General features: G+C 35.5%; 1 protein-coding gene across 1 annotated transcript in view; it reads left to right on the plus strand.

Moving 5' to 3' along the window:
• CCDC102B (coiled-coil domain containing 102B) overlaps positions 1 to 19,785 on the plus strand; it is an 86,177-nt gene extending 66,392 nt beyond the window's left edge. Inside the window, exon 5 of the mRNA XM_069853028.1 lies at positions 19,559 to 19,785. Within this exon, the coding sequence (XP_069709129.1) occupies positions 19,559 to 19,648 (90 nt within the window). The 3' untranslated portion in view covers positions 19,649 to 19,785. The remainder of the gene's footprint in view (positions 1 to 19,558) is intronic.
• Positions 19,786 to 21,500: the final 1,715 nt, after the last annotated feature.

Below are 21,500 nucleotides of genomic sequence, written 5' to 3' on the forward strand. Positions count from 1 at the left end.
ATATTTTTCTTAATACCTTTCAATGAGGGGCTGCTCCTGTTCTTAAAAAGTACTTGTTCCTTACATAAGTATTATTCTCTGAAATTTCCTATGTGTTCCTGTCACCTTGCAGTAGCTCAGTGAGAATCCCCATTAGGAGACCACAGATTGTATTCTTGCTTTGCTTCACTCAGATTAGCAATTTTCTGTTTCAGCTATGAAACTGAAAGGCAAAGATTGGAGCTCCTTCTCCGTGCATTTCTCCAGTCTTGGTCATGTGATAAGCTTTCCTGTCTGTAAAATCATATTCAGTGTAAGTCTTCAAGTACAGAAGATGTCTTATTTGGCAAAAAGTGATTGTAGTAGTATTCCAGATATTAAAAGTGCTCTTTTCTAGAACTATTAGTCGTATGCTTTAATCACAAAAGAGTACAAATTTCTTTTTGAATTATCTCTACTGCAGTGGAGTTACTTGGCAGCAAATTAATTGCATAAAAACCAGACACATCAATGAAAAGCAGTTCATCAGAAGTTTGACTGTAGTTTATAAATTAACTCACGGCATGATTTTTAGAGATACTGTGATGGCTGAGAAAAAAACAAGAAATACATATTATGGCAGCCTGTAACCTTTCTTCAGTGAACAATTAATTTGTTGTCTCCTTTTTGATTTTGCTGTTTTCTTGCAGCAGGTCTTCCTCAAAGCTTCAATTACGTTCAGTTAGCATTGGCTTTTGTCCTGTGACTTTCCATTATTTAAACTTCAGAGTGACATCCTTTCGTATGCTGGAGTTTATCATCAAACCCTGAGGACTAAGGAAAAAAAAAATAACAAAACAACAAAAAAACCCTATGCATAACTAAAGTTACTTTACTGAATCTTTTGTTGTGCCTTTTTTTTTAATTAAATTTTGATGACTAGGGATGTAGTGTATGCAGTTCTTTAAAATTAATATGAGCTGCAAATGCTTGAAGTAAACAATGATTAAAATGTATGACTCAGAACTACGGCTGCTGGGTTGGCTTTTTTGTAATTTACAAATACCAGCTAAACACAAAATTATGTGCTGTATGTAACAGAGCACCATATAATTACTGTCAGGAGTGACACCACTCAGCCTGCTGACTGAGAAGGCTGGGCTTGAGTCGTTCCTTTTTTTATTTACTCTACTACAATAGTTTTGGTTCTGTATTAAACTGCCTGATTGATGACGTTGTTATTGTTGACATTGCCTTCTTCAAAGCTAAATTATTTTGGGATAGTTGGGATGCTGGCTTCATTTTGTCTCAATATTGTTATGGGGTTTTTGTAACACTGAGAATAATGATAAAATCCCAATTCTTTCAATTTCTGATGTTATTAAAGCATGTTTGTATCAAATAATATGAAAATATATTTGTATTTGTTGGATTGTTTTATCTTAAAAGAACATAAGAGAATATATTGCAGGCTACTTGACTTACTTCCACTATTGCCATCCTCTAGTGATGTTTTATCCTCCTATTTTAAATTTCTTGAGTTTTTAATCTAATGTGAATATTAATGTGACTTATGTGAATAATGATGTGTTCCTTTTTAGAGGAAATAATTTTAACTGGTTATTCACTTTTTAGTATTTCCAAAGGGTTTGGTTGTTTTTGGTATGAATAATGTCCAAGAATTTCTACTAGAAATTTTCAAAAAAAAGTTAACTATTTTTTTTCTGTATAATAGTGCTCGAAAGTTAATGGAGTTTATGAGTAAAAGCTCTTTCACTCTCACATCCAGAAGTGTTTTTTCAAAGAACCTTAGGAAATTGCATCTTCTAAACTCATTTATTTGTTTTCTTGTATAAAGTGTCAAAACTTTTAAAATTTTATCACTTAAGATAATTAAACAAAAAGGAAAAAAATGCGCATAATAGCATGTAGTACTTATGTGTACCTTATATATTTAGATCTCGTCCCTTGTAATTCCGCATGAGATCTGAAATTATCTCAGGAGCTAATGAAGGGCAAAATTCTCTGGCAGGACTGCGTCAGTATGACAAGTACTGCTTATTTTTACACAAAGAATTAAAATACTGTCCTTCTTGCCTGCAGTATTTTCCATAGCACTGCTGACTACTCCTGATTATCATAGATTGTCTGACCAAAATGAGATATTTATTCACTTGTTGGCTTAGAACATTCAGCAGTCTTTTGCTTCTCCAAAATTGGCATTAATATTGCCCATTGGCTTTGATAATTAAATTGTACACCTGTTCAAAAATAAGCACCAGATTGTTAATGATTCTTGGCAATCATACTGTCAGTACTTTTCCAACAACATTTCTCCTCAAATTATCAGGCCGTTTGTGTATTCCTCTAATTGTGACGTGAACCACTCCAAGTCTTCCATGCAATATATCAGTAAAACCTTAAGTATCTTTATTTTAAATCAATAACACTGTAGCTGAAGTGGGAAACCTGCTGAAGAGAGGGTCATTCTTATTAAGGGTTTCTTTAATTAGTCAGCTCTTGCTTACTCTTAATAAGACATAATTTGTTTTGCTTATTTCTAAAGATATAACAACTCTATGTATAAATAAATCACTGTAGGTTAAGTAATTATGCTAAATTGATATTCATCATACTATATTCTCTGAGAAAAATAACTTGCTTAGTATATTTAAAATTGGAGATCATTGAGGAGCTTTGAAAAGAATAGCAGAAACAGGGAATATTGAGTATTGATAAACTATCCCATATATACATGTTACTACTTGGTATCTTTTTTCCTTAATTATATGTGATTTTACACTATCACTGTTAACAGGTTAGAGCTTTATGAATAACCTTTTTTTGCATATTCCTTTACTAGATGCTTCATTACAAGATCTATGAGCTTTGTGTTTCATGTAGGACCTTTACACTAGGTCAAAACTTCATTGCTCAAATTGTTGAAAGAACAACATAGAAAAGAGACTAACGCAGTATCTTAGAGCTTTTCCTTATGCTCATTCTTTGGCTTTATTGTATTATTATAGTCTGATTCATATATTTCTAGAGGCCAGGAGGGCAGAAGGCCAATGGCATCTTGGCTTGGATCAGAAACGGCGTGACCAGCAGGTCCAGGGAGGTTCTTCTCCCTCTGGACTCGGCACTGGTGAGACCGCTCCTCAAATCCTGTGTTCAGTTCTGGGCCCCTCACCACAAGAAGGATGTTGAGGCTCTGGAGCGAGTCCAGAGAAGAGCAACAAAGCTGGTGAAGGGTCTGGAGAGCAGGTCTCATGAGGAACGGCTGAGAGAGCTGGGGGTGTTCAGCCTGGAGAAGAGGAGGCTGAGGGGAGACCTCATTGCTCTCTACAACTACCTGAAAGGAGGTTGTGGAGAGGAGGGAGCTGGGCTCTTCTCCCAAGTGACAGGGGACAGGACAAGGGGCAATGGCCTCAAGCTCCGCCAAGGGAGGTTCAGGCTGGACATTAGGAAAAAATTTTTCACAGAAAGGGTCCTTGGTCCCTGGCAGAGGCTGCCCAGGGAGGTGGTTGAGTCACCTTCCCTGGAGGGGTTTAAGGCACAGGTGGACAAGGTGCTGAGGGACATGGTTTAGTGTTTGATAGGAATGGTTGGACTCGATGATCTGGTGGGTCTTTTGCAACCTGATGATTCTATGATTCTGTGATTCTATAATCATTGAGCAGTTCCTGAGTATTACACAAATTAAGGTGTTGTTTTCTGTCATTCACTCTTTTGAAATGTTCTTTTTCCCCTTCTCTTCCCTTCCCTGAACAGAGGTATGGAAACATTTAAGCATATCTTTTCTGTTCCAAAGAGCTACCTGTGTGGCACTCTGGATATGATTACTGCATCTGGTACCAGTACTGCTTTTCCTCAGTCTCACCTTGCAGAGCTAGGATCTCAAATGCTGGCACTGCAGTCAGGTGAGCATCGTGTTCCATTGGTCCATCTTCATGATATATTCTAACAGCTCCTGCTCAGACAGGCACATCTGCTGTGTGGCCAAAGGCAAACTGATGGAACAGACCATGCAGCATCACTGGCACGCTGCTTAGACATCTTTCTGTAACGTCCTGAGAGGTCATTGTTTTTAAGGGAAGGCTTATTATATGACATGCTGCACCAGCCGAGTGTCTTTCTGTTTTGGAGCTGTGCTTCACTTCACCTGAACTAAAAATCCTTCATAATCTGGAGAAGAGATAGAAATTCTGTACAGAGACACAAGCGTAATGCTGCGGGGTGTAGAGTCAGTACAGTTTTATTTTATTTCTGTGTTAGTAGATTAGAAAAGAACCTCCTAGTAACAAAGAGGTTATCACAACTTCCCCGTGGACGTAAGTAAAACTGTACCCATAAATGTTGAAAAGCTCTACTCCAGCAGGATAGCATGTATGAACTTCTTGTTGACAACAGGAGAGGCCAATCTTGATATCCTGAATGTTTGCTGGATCAGACTCTGATAAGGTAGACTCCTTTATTTTTTAAATCCCCTAAGGTTGCTTCTATACTGGAAAAAAACACATTATTTTTGTATTTGCTTACTTAAAAATTATTTATGCTCATAGTAGTCTTTGTGCCTGTATATGATAATACTACTAACAATTAAAACTCTTTTCCTGTCATCTGCTTATAAGTTTGGCAGACTTCTATGATAGAGCATTACCCTGCCCTGGATGGCCTGAAGCTACACGTGTGTGCATCTCTGTGTGTATTTATAGCTATATAAAGCTACTATAGTAGGGGTTTGCTGCCTCCAGGAAAATGCAATGTTATGTTGAAATAATTCTTAAGTTTAAATTTTTCACTTATAGTGCTTTGGAGTAAAGACTTTAAATTAGGCAGCTTGATGATCCTCCTGTCAGGCAAAATCAGGTCTTTGGCCTCCCGCATGAAAACTTGAATATTTTCATGAAGCCTGTAGAAATCTATTTCTCATATTCATTGGAAACTTGTTAGAGTTTTGCAGCAAAATGTTTCATAGCATCTTGGAGTACTTGGCATGCATCAATCCTCACAAGTTAATGTAATATTTGCTACAACTGTTCCTTCAAGCCACAGAGGACATATGGAAGCTGCAGTGTTTCATGCAGGTTCTGGTCTCTATTTTTAACAATCGTACTCTGAGTGTTACGACTCTGAAGAAGAGCAGCATGGCTGAGACAGCAAAGGGCAGCAGACCTGGGACAGTTGTGGTGTGGGGAGGAGGAACTGGGGGCAGAGGCAAAAATAAGAAGTGAAAAAAAAAAATCAGACAGGAGGAGAGGGGACAGAGGTAGTGTAGGAGCAGAAAGGTTGATTAAAAGGGAGGATGGGAACAGGGAAACAGCCCTCAACCACGCATGTGATGGGCTGCATTATAAGTAAAATTTGAGTGTACCAAAATGTTAAGGATTTTAACACTGTAAGTTTTATCCTTTGAGATGTTTGATTTTGCAACCACACACCTCTAAAGGTTTTGTAGCAACAGGCAAGAGGACAGCTTAGCTATGTCATGCTTTCCCATAATGCATTTCCTTAACCATTTGAAATATTCCTTTTTTCCCTGTGCTGAAGAGATGATATAAACTGCCGTTCTGTATTGATTCCCTCTAACCAAAATGGCTGTGGAGAGAAATTCTTGCTCTGTCTTTTTGCCAGTAACAGTTTGTCTTCCAAGAGCAAGAGACTTACATTTTCAGAATGACTGATCTGATTAAACTGATCAATATCTCCATCTTTACTGAAAAAAGCCCTCTTTTTGTTATGTAGGATTGAAAGAACTTTTTTATTTGTTTTTGATTGAAACAAAAGGGGTTGAAGGAACTGGGGTTGTTTACTCTGGGGAAAAGGAGGCTCAAGGGAGACATTATCACTCTTCACAGCTACCTGAAACGGTGTTGTAGCAAGGCAGGTATTAGTTTCTTCTCCCAAGTAATAAGAGACAGGACAAGAGGAAATGGCCTCAAGTTGCACCAGGGAAGAAAAAATGCTTCACAGAAAAGATTGTCGAGAATCAGAACAGCCTGCCTAGAGGAGTGGTTGAGTCACCATCCCTGGAGGGATTTAAAACACATGTAAGATGTGGTGCTTAAGGACGTGATTTAGTGTTGAACTTGGCAGTGTTAGTTTTATAGTTGGACTTGATGATCTTAAAGGTCTTTTCCAATCTAAATAATTTTATGATTCTGTGATTCGGTGATGTGTAATTTTTTATTTTATTTTTTAATGGTCATATGTATTTATTTATCAAAGAACTCTGAATCAGTAGGTGGTGGAAAATGAGACACTTCATGGGGATTGATTGATTCTAAATTCACGGTACCATAGCAACTGTCCCTCTAATCTAGAGATCAAAATATTCACATTTTTGACCTACCAAGTTGGCAGTCAGGAATCACAAGGATAGTATTTCTATCTGAACATGAGAGGTTATATATGTCATGCAATATGAATGTGAGAAAAGCCCATTGAGTGATATATAACAGTCTTGTAAAGACAAGATGTTGCATACTTATTCTACTAGATAAAAATCCAAGACTAAGGAGAAACTAACTATACAGCATCCTGGTGCTATTAAATTCTGAAAAATAAGGAAATACTAACACTAATAATCCTCTGTAGCTTTAAATGGGCCTTCTTGAATATTTAAATACATAATTAAATACATTTTGTTTAGCCTTTATTCTCAAAATTGAACATATTTTCTAAATTGACATCAGCAATGAGTTTCTTTCAAGACCATGGATAACTTGTTTTCATTTATAGAGTTTATGGGGAATTATCTGTCAGGTGCAGATGGAGAAATGCATTTCCCTAGGTCCTTAATTCAATTAAGAAATCAGCTAAGGAAAAGAAATTATAAATTTTGCTTCATTTCAGTTCTTTTTTTATTCTTTTTAATTAGAAAGTATGTGACCTAAGTTGCCATTCTTTTCAAATGCTTTCACCTATAGCTCTTTGAAAATGAGAATGACATTTGTGTAAAATGTTTTTGTGTGATACTTGTACGAAAATTTAAAAATGTAGGCTGATTTTGAGCAGACTTTTTGTAAGATATTGCTGTGCTGTTTGCATGCATACAGTCTCATAAAAAAAAAGAAACTCATTATTGCTAATGTTTAGTTTTCTCATGTTTAATACAGCCTATATAGAAGCAAATGTAAGGAGACGGTGGATGCAGTATTTATGAACATTTAAAGGAACATAACAGAACTAGTTTCCATCCTCTCTGAGCTGTACAGAACACTCCATAATTGTATTTGCACCATCTATGAAACTGGAAAGCTAAACAATAGTTTTGATCGATGATCTGTTAAAATTGTAGCCCTCCACTTAGTACCTCTTATATCAAATTTTCATCAGTTTCTTTAAAACTTAAAAAGTTATTAAGCTGTTCATGATTTAATGTCAGCACAGAAGCAGCTTTCTATATTAGAAAAAAAAAGATTTAGTAATACAATAAATCAAGACAGCTTTTTTTTCATTGTTATTGACAATGTAGTATTGCCCACAGCATCACCCATATTACTGCTTATAGGTTTGATAACTTTAGTATATAAGCATATTTTTGTGTAATGCTAATTATCTCCAATATAAGCAGTACATATGTTATTGTCTACTTCTCTGAAAAGACTATTTTTGTTAATATTATTTTCTTTTGCATTTGTTATCTTAAGTAAATATCCACCCCAGTAAACATAGGAAACTAGACATCATTCTTCAAGTGATCAAGAAGGAAAAACCTAACACATGATCCCATGAACACATCCATTCTTTCTGTTCGACTTTATTATTTAGAAGTTATCAGGTCACTAGTGGAGCAAGTATTGGGTAAGATTACTAATGTTTTTCAAGGTGACAAACAATTAGTTCCAATATGTGATTTTTTTTTCCTTAGGCTTCTTATTGATTGGAATAACCTTTTTTTTTTCAATGGGATTGAATGAATCCAATATTTATTATATAAAGCAGAGATAACTAATGTATTATTCTGAAAGCTAACTTGAAGTAGTGGATAATTTTTTTAAATATAGGATTCAAATGCTGGTAGAGTATCGCAAGATTGTTCTTAAAATGAGTCATTGATCTTTCCTGAAATTATTCTGTCAATAAACACAAACACCATTTGTAAAATGATTAATAGAATGAGTAGGTTGCATAGCAGTTATAAAAGAAATACAGGTCCGTTTACAAATAATTTCAAATTTCAGCTTTTCTGAATGCACCTAAGTAAGTGGATAACCTCATACTGAACATTATAAATGTGTATCATGGTTCAGATCAGCTAATTGCCCTCAGTAAGAGTGTAACATTTTCTGTAGTCAGATATATATTTTCTGGTTCTTAAAGATTCTTCAACAGATAGTTTGTCATGAGAGTTTCTGTGTCGGTAGCTCTCTTCTTTATTCCTGACAGCTTTAATTAAATCTTTTAAATGTGCTTATCACTTCTCAGCACATATTGCAGTTATATTTTATTCTGGAGACCAGAAGAGTCACTTTCTTTTAGTTTTCAGATAGCAATGTGAAGTATTTTTCTGAGATAGCTTCTTTCAACAGTATTTCCAAAAAGTTGAAGCTTACATTGCATACTTTTTTTTTTTAGGGTAACGTGTTTGTCATCCATCAGCTCCATCCTTAAAAGTCTCCTGCTGTGATTTGTATTTACTGTCACTTGCAAAAAATATTAGTGTATGTTACTTATTTTTCTTGAAAGAAATTTCTGGGATGCTTTTACATAGTTGATTTTGTCTGCTTGCCCATACTGCAGACATGTTTAAAGATATAGTAATAAATGAAAAACATGGAAGATCTCTGAAGGACGATTGCAGATTTGTACTGACCACTATTGCAAATTAAAATTTCATGACAAGTATTTCACGATACAAAATGAGAAAATTCTCCAGTGTATAGTATCATCCCATCACAGCTGAAGCTGTAGTAATGTTACTTTTCAGTAAAACATCTGTATATGTGATTACTGGTCTAAATGTAAGGAAGTAAGATGAGTAATATTTCAGTTTTAAAGAAGTAAAAAATGTCAAAATTTAAGCCAGACTCTTTACTTTACACAAGCATTAACCAGTTTTTGATGATATGTTATTTCATTTAAGAGCCAGCCAGCCAGTAAATCCAAGTTTATAATTTTTATTGCGTTGTAGTTTTCAATAGACAAACTGGAAATACTCAGAAGCAAAAAATTTTGTGTTTGAGAGCTAAAAATTAGTACTTCTACCCAGAACTGAGCTACCAGAAAGCTTGTCATTTTCTTGGAAAGTACATGAATTCAGAATAATAAAGAAATTAATTGATATAGTTGCAACAAAGAGACAATCAAAAAAGTGGGAATGGAAAAAACAGTGTGAAAGAGGTACACTAATTAGAAAGTGATGTATGGCCAACTGCTGGGATTTATAAGCAATAATGTACTTTGCAGAAGGTTCTGGAAACTTGTCATTTGAATGATTATTTTCGTAAGTACCTAGAAATCTACTTCCATATTCTAGTGACATGGTCCCTTTTATGGAGGAAGCTTGGTTCTGTAAGATATGGAAAATGATTTGTTTTCTGATGGGACAATGGGAAACTGTAGAGCTAGAGAAGTAATATTGCAAAATATTACTTTTTTTGGGTGTATATTCTTTCCCCAAAATACAGATCTTTTAAACCAAACAGCATCTCAGACATGGAGAATGCAAGAGTATTCCTCTTGGAGCCACTTTGAAGTGCTTCATTCTGAAGGTGACACTTCCACTAAGGACATTCTTTCCCTTCCAGGTACAGTGACATTTGTCACAAAAATTCCCAAGTGATAGCAGCTGTCAAACTGAAAGACTGTAAAGTAGAATTCAAGCTAAGACTATTCATATTATTTGTATATTTTTTCTAAATTTCTAGGTTGCAAGGAGGGAAGACAGAGAAACTTGTTAATTTTTACTAATACTAAAAAAGTTGCTTTATGGAAATGATTTATGGATACTCTGAATTTGTTTCATGAAAACAAATCAATGAATGCTAAAGACACATCGGTGTGGAGCTTCTTTGACAATTTTATGGGGAAAAATATTTCTCATATCAGATTTCGGAATAATTAAATGCTATGTCTCCTTATTCAGAGGCAGACTAACTTATTCACATACATGTATGCGTAACAAATAGCTGTCTATATTTTCATATATCATTACATTAGCCTCAGTATTCAATCTAATATAACTTGCAAGAGATGAGCTGGGTACTTTGTCAAAATGACATGGCCATCCATTACTAGAATCTGACAACATTTCTAATACCCTTCTTGAATCAGTTTATGAAGTTATTAGAATTATACTCATGCAAAATTGATCAAATCCAGCAATGGCAATGCAACATATCAATAGAGAACCATATGATGAAAATATTAGCATTTTCAGTTTGTTTGTTTTTCTTAAATGTAGCAAGGACAATGCATGCACCTCTGACTATTACGTATTCTATGTATTTACTTTCTAATGATCTGTGGATTCTGTATCTTCTATGAAATCCTGTAAAAGTTCCTAACATCTAAGAACATCTGCCATGAGGACAATTTTCTCTATCTGTTTTTATTATTTCTGATCCCAGCACAATCATGCTCACTCTAAATCACTTGCTGTGATTCATAATTTTCAGGAAATAAAGAAAATATATTGAATCAGTTATGCCTTGTTTAACAACACAACAAAAAGCTCGATTCTGTTTCTAGTCACACAAGAACTTCATAACATGTCAGTCCAATATTCTATTAATTTTTGATGCTGTAAATAGACAGATAAACATCTTTTTTTTATTGCAACAATATTCTTCAAAAGTAGAGGGTTTCAGGCATCTAAAGAGTATTGTGACAGATTCAGTCTTTGGAATTCTTGAAAGTTTTAGAGGTATGAAAAAAACAAGGAATTGCAAACAATAGCTGGAAAGAAAATCTCAACAGTAATAAAACTAATCTGTCTAGACAAAAAATAAGAAAAAACACAAGCTTTCTGTATTGATACGGAAAGAATGTTCAACATATAAGATATTTTCTTTTACTGAAAGCTATAAAATTGCAGAGAATGTGAAATTAACCTCAAGTACATATAATTTGAACTGCTGATATTCCATCTTAATAAATACATGCCTTTTTTTTTTCCTCTTTTGAACATAAATTTGCAAGGAAGCCACAGCTGCAGATGCTCAACTTCTAAATGAGTCAAATGGATGGATGGGTTGCTTTCAGGGAAAGAGTCTTGTAGTCTTGCATTTGAAGAGAGGAGAGAGGAGTATAAATGAGATTTACAGAATAGCGAGGGCAGTGGATAAACCCAGCATGACGCAGTTGTTAACCAAATATGAGAACTAGGTAGCACTGAAGACAGGAGGAGAGCATAAATGACAGAGGCAGCAAAAAGGCACAGCAGTTTGTACAACCTTTTGTGCAGAAAGGGACAGAAGGTGGAAATGGGAAATCATGGACCAGTCAGCCTCACCTTGATCCCTGGGAATGCAATGGAACAGCTAAGCCTGGGAACATTTCCAAGAATGTCGAGGACAAGAAGATGACTCTAAACATAAATTTATAAAGGGGAAATTACGCCTGGTCAACCTGATAGCTTTCTACTATGAAATGTCTAGCTTTGTGGATGACAGGAGAGCACTGAATGTTATTTATCTTGATATTAGCAATACTTCCAGTGCTGCTTCCTATAACATAGCTATAGACTGTCTGATGCAGTACAAATTAAATAAATGAACAGTGAGGTAGACTGAAAATTATGTGAACTACCAGGCTAAAATATTTGTGGTCAATCAAATCGAGTCCAATTGGAAGGCAGTTACTGGTAGTGTACCTCAGTGGTCAATACTGGGACAAGTACTGTTTAACTTCATTAATCATCTGGAGAATGGAACAGAGCGCACCCTCAGCAAGTTTTCAGATAATGCAAAACAGAAGAGTCATTAAAAAAAACAAGTAGCTGTGCATCATTCAGAGAGAACATAAGAAGATGGAGAAATGGGCAAAGAGTAACCTCATAAAGTTCAAAGAGAAATGCCAAATTTTGCACTTGTGTAGTAGCAATCCCTTGAATTAAGGAAGACTTGAGGGCAACTGGACAGAAAGCAGCTGTGCTAAAAGTGACTCTGAGTCAGCAAAGCGCTCTCAAGGCCAATACCACTAGGATGAGCATGGACAGCAGGTTGAGGGAGGTGATCCTTTCCCTCTACTCAGCACTGCACTTGTGAGATCGCATCAGGAGTTCTAGGTTCAATTCCAGTCACCTAATATAAGAAAGATGTGGACATGCTGGAGGGAGTCTATAAAGGGTCATAGAAATGATTGAGGACTTCATTGCTGTAAATCTGCCCTAATAGATTACTCAAGCAGAGCGTATTCGCTCATTCCAAAAGGGATTACCTGAAACGCTGGGCAACAGGTCAATAAAAGCATCTCGAAAGCACTAAACAGGTATGTATCCCCAAACATTTCTGGTACAATGATTCTGGATGATAGAGAAGTATGAGAAAAATAGACAGTAGAAATATAACCAGCTCATCTCCTGGCAGAGACATTAAAATTAGACTTTTCAGAGGAGTTTGCAGATAGGAGGTCGGCTTGTCTGAACCGTCTTGAGAATTAGGGCATTATAAATGTAATTGAGATGTAGAAAATTTCAGGTATCTTTTCTTACCAAAACATTCAGACAATATATTGGTTTTTTTCCAATATGAAACCCAAACTATGAATGGTAATTAACAAATACGAGTTTGTTGTTCTAGCATATTGATACATAAAACATTGTTGCAAATAATGGATAAGGTAAAAAGGAAGAGCGCTCTGTATCTTATCTAAGTATGTTTTACCTCTTGTCTCAAACTGCTTTACTCTTTAACTGCTTTTGTCTTTGTCTGCTTTACTGCTGTTTAGGGATTAGTGCTTTCCCCCCGCTGTTTGCGTACTTAAGATAATTTTACTGGTCCTGAGAGCACTTGTAACATTTTATCAGACATCCTAAGATAATGAAACCTTCACATCACCAGATTGCTATCAGCATTTGTTGCTTTTCACTTCAGCACCCACCTGATTTCAGCAGTCAAAACACTAGCAACCACAGAGCTAGAGATTAGTGCTTTGTGATATTTGAAAGCCAGGGTTCAAACTTCCAGTTAGATAATTTTTCTAGCTGCATGCTATCTTTAACGGGCTGTGAGATAGCAGCTAATATCATGTCAGAATTTGAAGCTGGGAGGAATGGAAAGGAGTAGAATAAGTAACTGTAATGCGCACATTCATAGTCTGTCTCTCAGCCTTACAAATTTCAAAAGAAATGCTTTCACTGTTGCACATGTTGTAATCACAGCACTGCAGCGATGCATGGTGTTCGTCTCTCCTTCAGTCAGTTCAAGAGACACTAGACTTTAATACTATCAATAATGAACAGAGTTTGGGTCAATGATTCAGGGCAGAACATGGTGTATGGCAGAACTCTCCAGTGCTTCCCAGAACTCTTATCTAATTTTCATTTATTAACTATAACTAGGAAGCATAATATTGTCTGATATCGCAGCAGAGCAATTTATTATTTTATTTGTTTTGAGTGTACATGGCTTTTTCCTTACTGAAGAGAACTCCATTTTCAGTTTAAACATTACTGTAGTGTTTTCAGTGGGAATAAAAACCCAGTATATAACAAAGAACCTACTTGTCATGATTCTGAAGATAACCCACTTAGTTTCCAGACAAATTTGGATGGAGAATAGGAAGTGGAGTGGGGGAAATTTAATGTATGCTACAGAGCTGAATACCTTTCATACCTAGAATAAGAGAAACTTAATGAAGATGCATGTTGAGCAACTGTTAGAAGTTATGAATTCTGAAAGGATAAATGGAACTAAATTGAAGCTGGCAACCATGTAATTACTGGGAAGGGCAATGATCATGATTTTTATTGGCCTGGAGATTACGTAGGTGAAGATGTTACCGTAAAAAGTGAATCTTAATATATAAAAAAGGAATGAGAAAAAAAAGCTTGTGCCAACTCTACTTTCTTATCCCTTTTTCAGCTGCATAAAAAACCTTCCATGCGAATCACTCTTCTTAAAACAGAAAGGAGTGAATATGTTATTGAAATCTTCCTTCTTTAGGACTTGGGAACTGTGCCTGTATTCAGAAATAAGAAGGCATTTTGTAAAGAAATATTAAAGTTCATTACAGAAATAATTCTTACACAATCCACTTACAAGTCTGAAAACAGCCACTTATAGTATCTACTTTCCCAGGCAGAATTTTGATGGTTTAACAATAAGTAATTTAGCTAAAAGTTCATGGATTGGTTTTGGGTAGTTTTTTCTATTTTAATGTGAACATATAGGAAAAAAAATGTTGATTGTACTGCATTGGTCACTATTCAATATTTCTGACATCTCCTTTTCAATTTTTACTTTTAAATTTATTTAAATTTTGAGTATTTGCTATATGAATGTCAAACACGATGATCTGCAAAATATAATGGTAATACCACTTTGTATTATAGCCTTCATGTATGCTTAGCAATAGCAAAAGAGCTGAAGTGTGTTTCATACTTGAATATAAGAGCATTTGTTGTTCCCTTATTTTAATGTGCAAGGAATTACAGATTTATTGGCACAATTGCATGAGACTGTTCTATAATAATAGATATGGGAAAAAAAATGTATATTCAGTCAAGACCTGAAAAGCCTACGTTTTTCTGCATTCTTTTCCTGCAGCAACAGATGATATGGATATTCTGGTTCATTCCAGTTGGTTCAGTCTTTTAAAAATGAAAGCTGGAAAAGCCATTTCTCTAAAAGCAGAAATTATTTATTTATTGTGTTCATTTTGTTGGAGAGATTGGGTAGATTTTTTATTCTCTCATATAGTTGAAAGGAAATATTCAGACAAGTGATTTTATATTAGAGTTGAAGAAACAAGTCATTATGCAAAGTAAACCAAGCTGAAACATATAATTATCTGAGAATTGAGGAAGAACAATTTGAGAAAAAAAAAAACAGACCTTTTTAAAAGGTCAACTTCATTCTTATTACATGCTAGAACACTGAAACTGTTATGTTGTAAACAGGTATTATTCTTTTTTTGGAAAAATTCACTGTTAACAAGACCTCAACTTATGAATGGGTGCTTGGAGGAGTCCTTCTCTATTTGGTAGCCATTGCATAATGTTCATTTTCATTCATTCCTAAAGTGCTTGCTGGGTGACTTGCTCAAATCATTTAGTCTCCAAAAATAATAATAACAGGTTCTTATCTGTACAACTACAGTAATGCAGTTGCAAAATGTTCTTCCTAGGTTGCAGCAGCAAAAGATTGCTTAAATTTGTAATTTTGTCGTATTTGATACTACAGAAAATACTAAATGTCATTGTTTAGTAAATTTCAGTAGTAGTTGTTGTAGCACACTCTGACCAGAAATTCTCATTCTGGTAGGAATTTTGAAGTTAAAAGGGAATATATTTATATGGCAAAGCACAAACCTTTTCTTCTAGCAAAAACCAAAATACATAGTTCTGCATGAATTCCAAGGAAGCAAAAATAATTGAATGAGAATTACTGGAAAACATAACTTGGTGTCTTGTGATTCTCAAAGGAAACACAATGTTTACAGAAGAAGTCATACTTTGAGAGTTTATATAACATTTTTAAAGACTGGAATTGCATAGTAGACGAGTTTCCACTGGGTCTAAGCAATTTCTGCCTTGTAAAGATATTTCTGCCTTGTAAAGATATGAAGCCTTATTCAATATACATATGTTCATTCACGGTCTGTAACAGTCCCCTAATGCTACACGGCAAATGTGTTTTAATTAAATCAGAAGCTAACACAATTCTATGTTACTACAATTTAGGTAGGAACCTATAATTCCACTCTGAATATTATTTGTATTAGGCACTAATAAATGCTTAAAACTGAGGCATAGTTTATACCAGTGAAGATACTAACTCAAGCTTGTAATTATTTACTTTTTTTCATTCTGATTTGGATTCATACCAGAGATCTCTTCCTTCTCCACTCATGCTTGGAAATATAGTATGCATGGTTTTTTGAATAGTGCTGCATAGCACCACTCTCATGGATGAGACAGTATATGGCAACTATTATTTATTATTATTAAGTGAACTCTCACCCTTTACTTCTTTTAAATTAAATATTAAAAGAAACTAGTTATTTAGTCTAATAAGTTATTTGGTTAAACATTTCTGAGGCAAGCATTTAACAAGTTGAGGGGGTATTTTTACTCTGATTTCATTATCTATATGAAACTCATGAAACAGTACATGAATCTCTTAGAAAGGCAGATCAGATAATTAACAATATTCCTTTGAGAAGAGAACTTTTTTTCCCATAAGGAGTTCTGAAAGCAAATAGGAACCTCAGTAATATTAAGCAAGTGTGGGAAAGTTCAGCTCCTCTAGGAAGCATGCAGAATCTGTAAATACCAAAGACACAAACTATGTGTCCCACAATTAGTATCTTTCTGCAGGAAATCCTGAGATTTCTTAATCTTCTTTAGGTTTTTGAGAATAAATACCCATGAAGGAGAAGACTCTTTCAGACATGCTGGCTTCCCTCTCTTTTCCAGATATACAAGGGGCATTTATCAGTATATAGACCCCTTATATTTCTTGTTGTATATTCTTTCACACTTTTACATCAGTCCCTTACCATTTTGCCTCTAATCTATGCTCTTGACACATACCCATATCTACACTTGTGGAGTCTTTGTTGAGCAAAACAAACAGAAACCTTGATATGTATCTGTAGCATGATTATAGCAAATTGTGTGAGGACTTAAGAAGATAATAATAATTTAAGTATCATGTATAGCTTCCTTAGAAAAATTACATCTAGCTCTTCCATTTAATTAAGGTATGGAAAAAAGACTACCTTATGTTCATACTTACTGTGCACTTGCACTAAAAAAAAAGATTGATTTTAAGCAGTAACAGAGAATTTTAAAATATTCTGTAGAGAAATACGCGAAGTATATTAACTGAGCTTTAAATTAGTGATGCTAAACAACAAAAGCAAGGAAGCACACAGTGAAGCAGGAAATGTACCATATGTTATAGTATACCTGGGCACAATGGGGACACTGTCTTAATAGCTTTCTTAATGTTCTTCTTGTACTAGATATCGGTGGACATATGGCATGCTGCCTTTTTATGTGCCTGTGCATTTTCATGATTCTGTTAGCTCACTTTGATAGTATTTTCTCTTTGTCTGCTGCCAGGAGGAGATCTTTAAAATGTCTTCCTTGTTTATCTGAAGGTTAAAATCCATGCCTTTTATTTTGTTTATTCATCTGTACCCCTTTTTTGTTGTTTGCTTTTTTTTTTTGTATGTAGAGCATTTGTATACTACTCTTAGTATTAGACTTTCCACAGTTATAGTCCCTGTCTGACAAAGATTTGTGGAGCAGTTGTGTTGTCCTCCCACATACAGAGGGGTTTTGACTCCGTCAGCTAAAACAACAGAAGCAGCTGCAGAGCTGACCGGGCTTTGCGTTACCAGAATGGGCACTTGTGCAATCTGCTGCTCCCCTGCTTGCGCTGAGGAACCCCAGCTCGCTTCAGCTGGAAGCAGACATGGTTCCCATTTCAGTGGGCTCCCTAGTGCTCTTCCACCATGTGGCTGATGGACACAATAGAACAACTTAGAATCATAGAGTCACCAGGTTGGAAGAGACCCACCCGATGATCGAGTCCAACCATTCCTATCAAACACTAACCCATTCCTATCAAACACTAACCCATGTCCCTCAGCGCCTTGTCCATTGGCCTTCTTGGCCACCTGGGCCACTGCTGGCTCATGTTCAGTCACTGTCAACCAACCCCCCCAGGTCCTTCTCCTCCAGGCAGCTTCCAGCCAGACTTCTAGTCTGTAGCACTGCGTAGTTTGTGACATATGCCAGTTATACCTTCACAAAAATTCCCTTACGTAAAGCAATGATCTCAGGGGTTCTTTCAGGACTATTTTAAACCAATGGGGAATTGAAATTAAGTTGTTGGACGTTAGCTTGCCAACAGGAATTCTTTAAGTTTTGTGATTCATCACAAATTGGGATTAGTCTTTGAAACAAGTTTGTCTATATGTTAGTGATTTCTGGCAAACATATATGTTTTTGTATAAATATTCAAAGTTGATCATTCTGTGTATCCATGTACTGGTTTTACTGGTAGCTCATTATAGCTGCAACTGCATTAATTTCATTATGAAACAGAAGTCAGAATGAAAAGCTCCTACTCTTTTATAGATGTTAGATACACTAATATTGCATCCAGAAGCAGCAGAATATGTGTTTCTAAAATGTTTATGCAAGAAATATTTTAAAAACAAGTAACTTGATTTGTCTTGAAAATGTTCTGTGTCTACTCCTAGGGGAACAAGATGCAGTTTAAGCCCATATCCACCGGTTACAGCAAATATTTTTTCAGATATTTTTGTTTCTTTTCTTGAAATTCAATTTTAAAATATGTCAGTTGCTGGTTTTAGAGATTTTCTTTGTTGTTTATCTTTATAATTTCATAGATTTGCAACAGGAATAGAAAAGGAAAAAACCATAAGTGATATTACACTAATATACTCAAGCAAGCATTTTTAATAACAAGGAATCACTATTACAAGTTATCTAGAATTTTTAATAAGGCAAAGTTAGTACTGGAAATCTCTAAATAAGTAATTAAAAAGGAAACAGCCGTCTGTTTAAAAATAAGTCAGGTGAAATTCAGTAATGACAGCTAAGTTTTGGATCAGCCTAGTCTTTTGTATCGAGCAGGGTGAGAAATTTGCCAGTTTATTCATTCTTATTGACGTAGGGATTGACAACCAGTCTCTATCTGGAGCAATTAGCAGGCACGTTCATCAGTAGACAGGAGCATCATGAAGTCTGTGATGCTGTAAGCAATCACATTGCTATGTTAGCTCAAAGGCTTCAACACTTTGTTAGCTTATGTACCCCAGAGTGATTTTGATGTGTGATACTGGTTTTTAATAAGAATAATGGACTAACTTTTTTCTAAATAATAAATTAGATTAGATGTTTATGCTTAATGGCATGAATGACCCATTCACGCTGCCAGGAGTTGGGTTAAAGATAGGAAGAAGCAACTGGGAACCACTTTGTTCCACAGCTTGCTAAAAACTCTCAGGTTCGTTAACTTATTTTTCAAACACTGTTCCCAAGACTTATAGGCTCCGAGAGCCAGCGCAAGATATATAACAGACAAGAGACTCAGGAGGTGCACTGGACTTTAAATGCATCTTGAACAGCAATAGTACCAGAGCTCAGAACTGTCAATTAATGAATAATGGCTCCTGGTTATCAAAAGTGAAGCAAGGAAGTGTAGCCTGCTTCCCTAAGTAATTTCTCTGAAACCCTATACCTTTTTCTTGTTTATTAAGGAATCAGGTGGATAAGCATCTTATGTGTACTATAAAGTTCGTAACACTGAAAGATTGTATCATTTAAATTCTACTGTCTCCTAACAAAATATTTTTCCTAGAAAAAATACTTGATCTGCAATTGTTCTAAACTTAAATTGGCTTTCCTGATTAGTGTTGTGGTCACACTTTCTTAAAAATTTTGTTTCAGAGTAAAGAGACAGAAGAAAGCAAACGTAGGATTTTGGACCAGACAAAGTTCCTTGTATGTTGCTGGAGATTCTACCAAGACAGTGAGTGAAGATGCGGGAGATCATCAAGTAGCCCTTCAGCAAGGCTTGCAGTAAAGAGGAGGCACAAAGAACTTACACTCTTCATAAAGACTTAGAGGATAACCGTATGCATTGTTTCTGTGTATTTTGGAATTTTGACAAGAACCAAGGGAAAATGCTAGAGTCAGTGTGTACCAGCTTAGAATTTTTGTTGGCAGTTGTCTATCCTCCCTTTACAGTTGTCTTAGTTGCTGTCCTCTAAAGCATGGCCCATACTTTACCTCTGGGAAAAAATACTTTAGAATGTAAATGGCATAGGAGACATATTCACTTTCAGTCCTGAGATCACAATGAGTCTAAAACAGAAGTCTATTGTCTGTTTCTTGCTTTGTTTCTGTCTTTTTTTTCAAACACCAAATAATTCTATTTCTCAGTTTCCCCTGTTCTATCAGGGTGACATGCATGTGACACCTCTCTTTCATAAAAAAACCCAAACCATAATATTTAGAAGAGATAAATTCTTTTACTTAAGATACCTAGATGTTATCACTTATACATTTAGATTTAAAAAGTACTGCTTCTTTTTGTGTTTCTTATAGTGAAAACATAATGGGAACACACAGAAATTATGCATCTCAAGTTTATCATAATGTATATATCACAGTTCTATTTAAATATGAGTTTATTAATTCTCCAAGTAAAAACTGTTTGTCACATAAGATGTAACACGAATTTATTAAGATAAACTGCAAAAGCAGATTTTGAAAATTTTAGAAAACTCATGAGTTATAAAAATACCTGCAACTTCCAGCTATCAAGTCAGACACAATCAATAATGGGTTGCACTTGGCCATAAACTGTTGTTAATGAGTATATGCAGATTCTGTTTCACCAGGATCCCGTGAATTTGCTCTAGTTCCTCAGCAATGTTTCTTTCATACCTTGTATCCCTATAAACTGAAAACTGCTAAGAGAATTCTAGTTGTTTCTAAATCCATCAATGCTTCTCCTGCCTAATATACTGTATTCTCCTCCTAAGTGTACTGCAGAGATTGTGTGATCTCTTCTTGATTTCTCTAGTACTTCACCTAAGATAGTTCATAAAATAAGCAATAGTCAAACTTTGCTTACATTCAACTGCAGGTTGCTTGGGTTCAGGAATGGCAAACATTAAAGATTATTAGTTACACAGGAATCATTTTTTTTCCCAGGAATTCTCCGAGCTGCAAATGATAGGGGCTGGGATCAGCCTGTGGGTTCTGCCTGTTTTTATGGCCCTTCCTGAGCACCAGCTTTTGGCCACTGATGGAGACAGGATGCTCGAATAGAAAGATCTGTTTGTTAATTGCCATCTTATATTCTTAACTTTCTTTCTTGTTCACAAATGCTGACCTAATGCCAGCCACTACCTCTCAGGATACAGGATAGGGAGATGGAATCTTTCCCTGTTGCCAGTAGCTCACACACAAGTTTGCCAACAAGGTACAGCAATACAGTGAGATAATTCATTTTTAAATGAAGTTTAGACATTTAAAACTTATAGCAAGTGGCAATAAAATAAGATTAATAATAGTTACTTCCACCTTTCTTAGCTTATTGGTTCAAGGTTTTATATTAAGCAAAAGAACTCTGGCGTTGTTCCATGTGAAATGACACACTGGCTTTCTCTAAAATTCCATCTGCTTTTCCAATGCCAGCATCTTCACAACCCCCCAGTGTGCAACAGAGCCAGATTGAAAATGTCTGTGTGCAAAACAGAAATCGAAGACGCATCATTATTGATTCTCAAATGCTGTAACATTACACTGAAGCACTTGTAAATACAGTAATGCCACACAACAGTTTACCAATAAAAGCTTGTATGTTTAGATAGGCTTAGAT

The sequence above is a fragment of the Phaenicophaeus curvirostris genome, chromosome 3 (assembly GCF_032191515.1).
Source record: "Phaenicophaeus curvirostris isolate KB17595 chromosome 3, BPBGC_Pcur_1.0, whole genome shotgun sequence".
In the NCBI taxonomy this organism is placed as follows: domain Eukaryota; kingdom Metazoa; phylum Chordata; class Aves; order Cuculiformes; family Cuculidae; genus Phaenicophaeus; species Phaenicophaeus curvirostris.